This window comes from Punica granatum, chromosome 8 (genome assembly GCF_007655135.1).
Source record: "Punica granatum isolate Tunisia-2019 chromosome 8, ASM765513v2, whole genome shotgun sequence".
NCBI classification, from domain to species: Eukaryota; Viridiplantae; Streptophyta; class Magnoliopsida; order Myrtales; family Lythraceae; genus Punica; species Punica granatum.
This window is the reverse complement of record NC_045134.1, coordinates 10,441,618-10,451,658: the sequence shown is the minus strand read 5'-3', so window position 1 is coordinate 10,451,658 and position 10,041 is coordinate 10,441,618. Positions and strand designations below refer to the sequence as shown.

General features: G+C 39.9%; 2 protein-coding genes across 3 annotated transcripts; one reads left to right on the top strand and one right to left on the bottom strand.

The window, feature by feature from the left end:
- The first annotated feature begins 366 nt into the window (after positions 1–366).
- Positions 367–4,788, top strand: LOC116188119 (glycosyltransferase BC10). 2 transcript variants are annotated; one of them, XM_031517278.1, is made up of 11 exons: positions 367–725; positions 1,667–2,166; positions 2,627–2,683; positions 2,902–3,002; positions 3,133–3,204; positions 3,322–3,412; positions 3,501–3,581; positions 3,717–3,776; positions 3,892–4,014; positions 4,128–4,166; positions 4,266–4,788. In XM_031517278.1, the coding sequence occupies exons 2-11, from the start codon at positions 1,783–1,785 to the stop codon at positions 4,395–4,397; spliced, it is 1,140 nt and encodes a 379-aa protein (XP_031373138.1). In that variant the 5' UTR covers positions 367–725; positions 1,667–1,782; the 3' UTR covers positions 4,398–4,788. The 2 variants fall into 2 exon arrangements, with proteins under 2 accessions (XP_031373138.1, XP_031373136.1); XM_031517276.1 differs by having other exon boundaries at positions 371–725; positions 2,627–2,725.
- Positions 4,789–4,852: 64 nt separating this feature from the next.
- On the bottom strand, positions 4,853–9,737 carry LOC116188120 (oxysterol-binding protein-related protein 4C-like). Its single transcript, XM_031517279.1, has 7 exons — positions 9,479–9,737; positions 7,997–8,152; positions 7,612–7,860; positions 6,177–6,273; positions 5,761–6,046; positions 5,533–5,635; positions 4,853–5,419 (listed from the first exon to the last, which is right to left on the bottom strand). The coding sequence occupies exons 1-7, from the start codon at positions 9,479–9,481 to the stop codon at positions 5,165–5,167; spliced, it is 1,149 nt and encodes a 382-aa protein (XP_031373139.1). The 5' UTR covers positions 9,482–9,737; the 3' UTR covers positions 4,853–5,164.
- Between the last annotated feature and the right edge of the window lie 304 nt (positions 9,738–10,041).

The window sequence follows — 10,041 nt, the reverse complement described above, 5'->3', positions numbered from 1 at the left end:
AAAAGAATCGGAGAAAATATTAAATAGTAAGAAATAAATAGGATTCCACCAAAAGGACAAAAGAAATAAATAGCCAATAATATATATGTGGTTTAAAAAGAAACAAATATGCAACAGCATTATCAAATGCCTTGGCACTTATTTCCTTTAATTAAAAAATTAGATTAGTCGGGCCAATATCATAATTTCACTAAAAAAATATGCAATAAAAGTCGCCGGATGAAAAAGCAAAAATAGAAAAATAAAAATAAAAACCTTCGACTTCCATTGTTGGGACTTTCTCTCTCATCTCAGGTCTGACACTTCAACAATTGAACTGTCTGGTTTTAGAGAGAGAAACTAAATCAAAGAAAGCGAAAGACAAAAACAAACAACAGAACAGAAACCAAGTCATTTCCTCTCAGCAGCTGCCCCAATTGGAACCCACTGTGCACAAATATTTATATTTATATATAATACACACATATCGTGTATATATATATATATATTGACATTCATCTGTACCTGTATAGACAAGAAACAGACCCCTGACCACGGGCCATTTCCTCCACTGCGGGAAGCTCCGTCCAAGGGGGGGCCAGTCCTTCATCTGCTCTCTCTGGCCCAGATCTTGACCTCCGGGAAGACTCGAGGAAATCAAGAAAGAGCTCAGACGGGGTTTCAAGATCGTTGATTTGGGATTCGGGGCGGCTCCTCTTGTGTTCCCCAGCTCAGTGATTCATCAGGTACTGCAAGTTCTGATTGACTCTGGAGATGGGTGTGATCGGAATTTGATTCTTGGTTAAGAGGAAAGCAGGCGGTATGAAAAGGAATTGTTGGCCTGATTGGAGTGTGGAATCATGAGTTTGTTTTCTTTCTTTCTGTGGGGTGGATTAGAAGTTAAGGGACAAGCAAATGTTCTGTCTTTTCCCTTTTCCCCGCTCTTTTCTTGTTTCCATGGTGATGGTCGGGGCAACCAGAAATACTGAAAATTTGGGGAAACAGACAGGACTGTCTGGTTTCAAATTATTTGTTTCTGGGTTTAGTAAAATTTATGTGTTTCTTGTTGGGGAAAGGTGATGAAGTTGTATCATTGATCACGACCAGTATTTGTTAACTTCTTGAACTTCCACTCCCGTTTGATTTGCAGAAAGGCAGGTTTGTGCTAATTATCAATAACTCATGTCCTGCACTTACTGAATTGGACCTGATGTAAATTTTGGCCTGCTACTTATTTTTTTCTAACTTAGGGACGGGATCAACTGTGAAGATGATTGTGGTTGCTATTCTTGCTGAACTCGGGAAGTAGGAGTTGAACTGCTGATTTTTCTCCTTGTATAGCCTAACTATAAGGCAGCACCTTAAGCTATTTTATTTATCCTTCTTGTGCATGGCAAAAGCTTTGGGCTAGAAGACAGTGATTTGTACAATTGCTCATATCACAGATTTTTTCTATTGGGGATCGGTCTCTGGTTTCACTTGTTTAGCGGGTATTAATGCTTTTTTTTAATTTGGTGATGTCTTTTCTTGATCGGCGGGTTTGCTTCCATCCAATTCAATATAGTGAAAAAGATAGAGCAGTCATGGATATTATTTTGGATCTTATATTTTGATCTTACTGTATGCAATGCCATCTTACCAAAGACTATGAACTCAATGGATAATTAATTCTTGCTTTTGGTTCCAGATAATCCACAATAACTCAAAGCCGGAGATCGCCCCATCTGGACAGCTCGAGGGCAGTTAGCAAATTGGAGTTTTTCATTTCAGTGGACGCGGTAATGCAATTGTTCTACTTAAGTTATGAAGACAGGCAAAGGGTGCCATTTGAAAATGGGCGAGGTTCAGATTTTCAGTGGGCATCGCCAACGTTCTCCCCTAAGGCGACCGATTTGGATCCTAGTTCTCATCTGTTTGGTCACTGTTTTCCTATTCTGGGCTTACACGTACCATCCTCGAAGCAGCTCTGGTTGTTACATCTTCTCCGCAAAGGGCTGTAAAGGAATTTCTGTTTGGCTCCCTCCAGCTCCTGTGAGGGAATATACCGACGAAGAAGTCGCATCCCGAATCGTGATTCAGGATATCCTGTACACGCCTTCCATTGAACGGAAAAACCCAAAGATAGCATTCATGTTCTTGAGTCCTGGTTCTTTGCCCTTTGAGATGCTCTGGGATAAATTCTTCCAAGTGAGTTCTCTTGTTGTTTTCCCAAATTTAAATAATTTATTTCCTTTTCACATCTCTTATTCTTTATTGTGAAAATGCAAGTCATTGGTTTCCAGATCAGTTGTAGAGTGCGAGTAATATGATGACACTCCGGACCCTGTAAAATAATGTACTCAAGCTTTCCATTCTTGCAAAATGTTCCCCTTCGTTTCTTGTTTTTCTCATCCTCAGATAGAAATAGATACTATTAGTTATTCTTGGCTTTCTTACTTTGGGGGTATGGCCATATTCCAAATCTTATGCACATAATGCATTTTTGTAATCAGTGTAAGAAGAAGTGAATACCATGGCTTGCAAAATAGGAGTGATCAGTGTTTTAGATGGAATTTTCTTTTTTCGATCCACTCAGTTGTTGAAAACCTCGTTCTGACTGCATTTTATGCCATGGAATTTTGATTCATTTGTCTGTCTTTTCAAGCAGGGCCATGAAGGAAGATTCTCTGTCTATGTTCATGCTTCAAAGGATAAACCAGTACATGTGAGCCGTTACTTTGTGAATCGTGAGATTCGCAGTGACCAGGTTCTTGCACTTGCTCTAATGAGTAATGAGTTATCTGCTATGGCCTAGTCATAAGAGACAATGTAAAAAGAACAAGGAAGAACAAGACCAACCAATAAAAACTACAACCAGGAACGGTTCTTTTGGTGAATATAAGTAGATTGGAATCATTGTGTTGCTGTTTTTCCTATACACAGGTTGTGTGGGGTAAAATTTCTATGGTTGATGCTGAAAGACGACTACTGGCAAATGCTCTAAAAGATCCCGATAACATGCGGTTCGTGTTACTTTCAGATAGGTAAACTTTCTTATCTCTGGCTCTTTCTGTCTCTCTTCCTCTTGGACTCATGGGAGGACAGCAAACCAAAAAGGAAATTGTGGTTGGTAAATGTTTCTAATAAATACTCTGTGTCTTGCTCGAGTTGCAGTTGTGTGCCATTGCGTTCTTTCAACTACATCTATGACTATCTCATGCACACAAATGTCAGCTTTGTTGATTGGTATTGCTCACTATCTCGTCAAATTCAACTTTGATTCTCTAATTTTCTCCTTCGGAAAAGATTTTCCATTCTCTGATAAAGTTGAAGCCCCAACAACTAAATCATTTTCCCTGGTAGCTTTTATGATCCGGGCCCACATGGGAATGGCAGATACTCCGAGCGAATGTTGCCTGAAGTGGAGAAGAAAGATTTCCGAAAGGGTGCACAGGTAACCGTTTGCTCTGGAGAAAGAAACCATAAGTAGTGATAAAACTTCCCTTCTCAGAATATAATTACAGAATGTTGAATTTGAGCAGTGGTTCTCATTGAAGCGGCAACATGCCCTTATAGTCCTCACTGATAGTCTCTACTACACAAAGTTCCGGGACTACTGCAAGGTCAATGTCCTTTGACGTTTTTCATTGCATTTATTCATTAGCCAAAAAAAAAATCATAATCAGTCTTTCTGGAAGAGCAAAATGAATATATTATAATTAATACTGACATTGATTTCATACTTTTGTTGTTTACAGCCTGGTCTTGATGGTCGCAATTGCATTGCAGACGAACATTATTTGCCGACCTTTTTCAATGTGAGGATCTTCTCTGCAGTACCACCTTAATTAGCAGTATTTACAAAATTTATCCCCTTGAGAATCTATTATCTTTAGCATAAATCTGACGGACTAAATCTTTCTCTGTTTTCAGCTCATCGATCCAAATGGTATAGCAAACTGGTCCATAACCCATGTTGATTGGTCGGAGAGAAAGTGGCACCCGAAGTCATACAGGGCTCAAGATGTCACTTACCAGCTTTTGAAGAATATTTCGGTAATGAGTTTAGATTTCTTTTGGAAGCAGTGATTCATTTTGAAACCAAAAAATCAGTTTCTAGTTAAGCAGGGCACTTATTCGTTTATGTGCTTTGATTGTTTCACTCGCAGTCAATCGATCGAAGTCTTCATGTAACAAGTGATGGCAAGGTATGTGGACATTTAAGAGTCCCTTATCTGTGGTTCTTTCTTTAGACCAAAGGATTTCTGAACTTACGGGAATGTTCTCTTTTGTTTCGGGTTATGCAGCACAAAGAAATGGAAGACCCTTGCCTATGGAACGGAGTGAAACGGCCGTGTTACTTGTTTGCGAGGAAGTTCTTTCCTGAGACCTTAGACAAATTGTTGCGACTCTTCCCAAACTACACATTGTCACACTGAGCCTAGATAAATTCATTTTTTCTCTTAGTTCCTATATTCTTTGGTCGGTTCTTTAACTCGACCCAATGGGATCCCATCTTGGTTCCTCTGCACTATCATCTGTTAGTGTCATGAAGGAACCATCTGCACAGTCATCGAGGATCGAGCGGTCACTATCAGGCCTAGTAGGGTACAGCTTTCGAACCTTTTTTCTTGGGATGCAAGGAAGAAGGCTAACAGCATTTGGGAGAAGATTTCAGGTTAGGAGGTTCACATGATAGATCTCAGACCTATTTCGGGCTTTATGAATGTGGCTGATACTGATGATGGGGGGATTTTACTAATCCGGTAACATTGTTGATTTATGTAAAAAAATCTGTAGAGTTGCGTATATATTATCGAATAATATTCACCCCTTTCTTTCTCATTTTCGTACACTACGTGGCGTAAACATCTTGGCCAAACTCTCATCGAGGTAGTCCTAGGCAAACTCCATGTATTCAATGATGAATGTGTTTTACTGCTGATATTCCTTCAGTAGAAATCCTAAAACGCTAAAATCATAATAGGAAAAAACTAGGAGAACTTCAAGTGAAGAAAAATAACGCATTTTGTTGCATCGCTGATCGTTCCCCACGACCGAGAGCATAACATCCGTATGATATCCACCGTTTACGAATCTGTAACCTGCAAGCAAGGCCTGCTGTTTCTCGCCATAAGGGTTATACGGGCCAATGTGTCAGATTCTGTACGAGAAGAGCGAATCTCCGGATTTCTTTTTCCGGTATTCACAAGGGAACAGCTATAGGAGCTGGATGGACCTGACTTTCAATGGGACTGCAATCCCACCCATCTTCCTTGCTGTGAGTCACAGTGAAGTGCTTAGGAGCCCATTTCTCTCCTCTTGAGTCCCTCTCCTTTTGGAGCTCCCTCTGCCTCTGCTCAACACTTCTCTTTGCTTCCCTTGCCTTCTCCCACTCCTTCCCCAGAATCCCCCGGCTCACCTCGCCCCACACCACGGCCGATTCTCTTTCTGAGATGCCCTGAACGTCCAAAAAAACACGAGAAAACGGATCCCGATCATTGATCACGTGTATTCAGGCAGGCTGAACTACGATGTGCATAGTGTGGCTGAATCAAGTAACTGATCAATCACCTTTGGATCCTCTACATAAGGAGTACTCAGCCCTGAAATGGCTTCCTTCGCATCGTAGATGAGCCGAAGTTTCCCACTGCTGACGTCCTTGATCGTGACAGTCCTATACATCAGTCGAATAAGTGAGAAGATACGTAATAAAACGATTAACGAACCAAAATTTCCCGCTTTTGATCTACCAGAAAAAAAGAAAATCTACCGAAAAAGTTTCCAACTTTTGAGTTTTACCTGTCCCAATGCCCTTCGATGTCGTATATTGTCTTGGAAGATGACGAGTCAATGATCTTGCCCTTGATCAATCTATGGTTCCTCCCGCCAAATATGCTATACTTGTAAGATAGTTCAGCCTCGAGACCCGTTTCCTTGCAAGTGATCTGAACGTGGCCAACCCAATCGACGCCGGGAACGGGCAAGAACCGGATCAGCAGCTTGGGGGAGTTCATGACATAAGTTTCCCCGTACTTTAGGAGCTTCAGTTGCCTCTTTCCTTGTACCTCCGTCTCTACTGAAGTGCCTGCCCCATGTCACACGAGATCGTAAATCGTAAATCAACAAAAAAAAAAAAGAAAAAACGGTTAAGATTATGCTGGAAAAAAGTACTTGTCCGAGGGAATCTAGCAAGCGAACATGGTTATGTTATGTACCAAAAAATTTGGGAACAGGATGTTGACACCAAATCATCTCAAGTTGTTTTTGATCATCGGTTGCATGGAGAGCAGAGACTGGTGGGTGATGGGAAACCTGCAAACAGAAAACGGGAAAACTGATGCTTTTCTGGTTACAAGGAGACTGCTGAACCTAGTACAATAAAATAAAAATCCTAAATATCTAACAAATGGACACAGATAGTCTAATTTGAGTATCGAACATAGAATCTCAGGTGAGAACTGATGCCCTACACATTCTTTGATGGAAAACTGATCCTTTAGTCAGAAAGCTGGGAAAAATATTTTCAGATTTCATTTTCTTGTAAAATTTGATAAAATAAATAAAAGAATACGATGGATGTTAATGTACCGAGCTAACATTTATGACCCGCCTAAGTGCGACAATAGGAATTCACTATCTATAGGGATTGCCATACATAAATACGTATAAGTGACATGAATTTCAGCGGGTAAAAAGCACTGTTAGTACAAAAAAAAAATAGCAAAATGCAAGCAGGGTACAAAAAGTTTTTTTTTTTTTGTAATAAATTGGTACAAAATGTTACAATCAAGTGTATTCTGTCAATTGTTCATTGACGCCGTCAACTTTTGCAAATGTGGCACCTATGGTGTAACATGGGCATCCGACGTGACAGCTGAAGTGAATCAAAATAAATTTGAATGTCGAGTAACGAGAAAAGCATTTAAATGTGCAATTGAATTGGTACAAAGTCTATAGTAAATGTAACGTATTGATACAAAAAGTTTTGAAGATCGTAACAAGAAGGTGAAAAAAGTTCTGGGCACTGTAATAACGTACGTTATACAAAAAGTTTTAAAATATTGCAACATCTTATAATAATGTGGTAAAAAAGCATAACCCAGCATTGAAGAACACGCACTGCAATTAAAGATACCGGTGGGGGTGAACTGAACTCTACTGGGAAGTGAGGAGTAAAGTTTTCTTGGGCCGTGTAATTAGAAAGCAAAAAAAAAAATGAGAGGATAGTGTGCAAGAAAACTGCACTATCCTTCCTGCCACGGCAAAACTTTTTGCACCGTCTTGTTACGGTTTTCATAACTTTTTGTACTCATGTTACATTTATAATAGATTTTGTATCGACCTAAAATACTCATTTAAATTTCTTTCCTTGCTGCATCATGTTTTCCCCGTCACTCGACATTCAAATTTATATTGATCCGCTTCAGTTGCCAAGTCGGATGCCTATGTGACACACTGGATGCTACGTCAGCAAAAGTTGACGGTGTCAATGGACAATTAACAAAATACATTTCATTGCAACATTTTCAAATATTTTGCACCAAATTATTATTAAAAAATTATTACTATAACCCGCGTGCAATTTGCAAAAACTTTTTACCAACGGTGCTTTTTAGCCCAATTTCAGCATCAATAAACTTGGGGCTTCACCTGTTCGAGCAGAACATTAAGATTGCCCCTGGAGACGTGGTGGGTCTCCCCAAGAATCGGGTTGTACGGAGCGACGCCAAAGACCATTGGACGGGCTGCAGTAGAGATGCTCCATGCAACGACCGATGTCAATCGATCCAGGGGGCTCTCGGCACTGGCGCATTTGCTTAAGTAATCCTTCCCGAAGCAGAAAACCGATTCCCCGAAACACTGGAGCTGTGATTTCGGGAGGTTGAACGTAGGGGGCAGCTGCACTCATATTGAAACTAAAGATAATCAAATGGAACGAGAAATCTCATAATCACAATCATATATTTTTATGGCACAGTGCTTTCAATATTAGTTCAAGACTAGAGATCCGGTGAGGGTTTGACTTTTGACTGACTTGGAAGTGGGTGAGATCTGATCCTGGCCGTACACTCTTCAGGACACTGAGGACGCGTTGCAGCAGATTGGGCGCCCCGTAATTGACGTCCGAATCTCCGTCCAACGTCAGCGGCGCCGTTAAGACCGCCCTTGTCGCGTTATGTTCCTCGGTGACCTGTTCGAAAATTGTATATTAAAGAAATTCGTGAAAAGAATTCTTTATATATATAAATATGTATGCCCATGATTGATTCATTAGGGAAAAAAAAAAAAAAAGATTCATGTCAACCAAGCGCCCGGCGGGCCGGCTCGAAGGCAATAATGCAATGTGAAAAGGTGCGTGCAAAGCTATATACCAAAAGCCACAAACAAGGAAAATCTCGGAAAAACGAAAAGCAAAGTCGAGATCAATTCCTCGTGTATATCATAAACCGGTCGATGGTTATCGACTTCTGCGGTCATAGTTAGTAATTCGATCAAATAAAGAAGGTGGTGCGGCCTAATATTATTATCACCTCGATCTAAAATTAAGAAATTCTCAATTTCTAAATTATCATTAATGAGTTTCATAAATCTCTTTTATAATAAAAAGGAAACCGACAAAAATCGTGCTTTTTTTTAAAATTTTAATGAACTTTCTATCGGTTCCTATCTATATAAAAAGAAAGTATAGACAAGTTAATTTGGCATTTGAATTGATCCTCCAAATTTTACCTTGAGTGCCAACACAACATACCAGATGTGTACGCTGCTGCTTTGGCCTTGCCAGTTGCCGCTCTCATCTCGTCGGTCATCACTTTTGCATTTTTCCAAAAGATTCTTTTTGTCGTGTCATATAGATAATAAATACATGCACGCATACATACATACATACATATACTTCTATACTAAGTAATTGACTTAATCTTTTGCCATGGTTATGGGTTGCTTCATATGGCTCGATTCGAAATTGCTCTTAAATAAGTTTTCGGATTTGAAACTTGTAAATGAAGAAGATCCTAACTAGATTGTGAAAGTTATTTATTTTAGTACGCGAATCTTACTTAAACCTAAATTAGTGGGGGCCTTGAAGGTTTTCGGATACCATGTGATGTACTTAAAAAAAAAGGCAATGGATTAATGTATTTATGTGTGCAAAGTAATTGATGCCTTTCATACGACGCCTAGTCAATTTATTCAACTGCCGAGAACCTTCATCCCCTTTTGCTCAAATGCTTATGCCCATAATAATATCGTATATAATAACAATGATATATATATATAACCGCAACAACGATTACATATATTAAGATAAGACCAACTCCGTCGACGGACCGACGGACCGACGGCAAGTTGACCGGCGCTCATTCGCCGGAGAACGGCCATGGATCATTTCTAAACGATCGGCGACAATGAACACCGAAACTAAAGATGATGATCTCAAACGCACTTGCAGCCAATGTTTTATAATTGCACATGCCCTCATATATATTATACATAGAAGGGAGTACGAAACACATACCATTTGATCGGCGGAGAGAACGGCGCCGGCCGGGGGAAGAGAGACAGAGAGAGACAGAGGTTGAGATGATGATGAGGAGGAGGAGTAGGGGAGGTCTGGCAGAGTACGAGGGGAAGGTGTTTCGCTATGTATGTATGTATGTATATATGTATGTATATATATTAATCAGCAGCAAATTAGATGGCCACTTTTTATAGGCTCTGCCTGCCTCTTCCTCTCCCCCTTCTCACCTCCGAGTTGCAGAGACGGGGAGAGACAGAGGGTTCCTATATATGTTTTCTATTTTCATTTTATTATCATTATTATTTTATTTCGATTTTTCGGGAGGAGACTGTTTTCTTAAACTTTCTTTGTAGTTTTTTTTTTTATTATTTTCCATGAGCACTACCATGTGTCTGGATCAAACCTTAACTAATCTAAGCACGATCGACCACTAAAAGGAAAATAAAACTCTTAAATAAACTCAAACTCGAGACACATGTCTAGGAAGAATAGATATCTAACGCAGCGCGGATCACGGTTTCTCGCGCCTAAATCTGAATTTAGACTAGAAGGGAATAAAA

What these genes read in the sequence shown, in the direction of transcription:
- LOC116188119 (XM_031517276.1), top strand. Translation starts at nt 1,783, where the DNA reads ATGAAGACAGGCAAAGGGTGCCATTTGAAAATGGGCGAGGTTCAGATT. An exon ending in AATGTCAGCTTTGTTGATTG is followed by an intron (nt 3,205 to 3,321) that starts GTATTGCTCACT and finishes TTTCCCTGGTAG; the next exon opens with CTTTTATGATCCGGGCCCAC. An exon ending in AGCTTTTGAAGAATATTTCG is followed by an intron (nt 4,015 to 4,127) that starts GTAATGAGTTTA and finishes TTTCACTCGCAG; the next exon opens with TCAATCGATCGAAGTCTTCA.
- LOC116188120 (XM_031517279.1), bottom strand. An exon ending in ATCGAAGGGCATTGGGACAG is followed by an intron (nt 5,636 to 5,760) that starts GTAAAACTCAAA and finishes ACTGATGTATAG; the next exon opens with GACTGTCACGATCAAGGACG. An exon ending in CTTATGTAGAGGATCCAAAG is followed by an intron (nt 5,420 to 5,532) that starts GTGATTGATCAG and finishes TTGGACGTTCAG; the next exon opens with GGCATCTCAGAAAGAGAATC.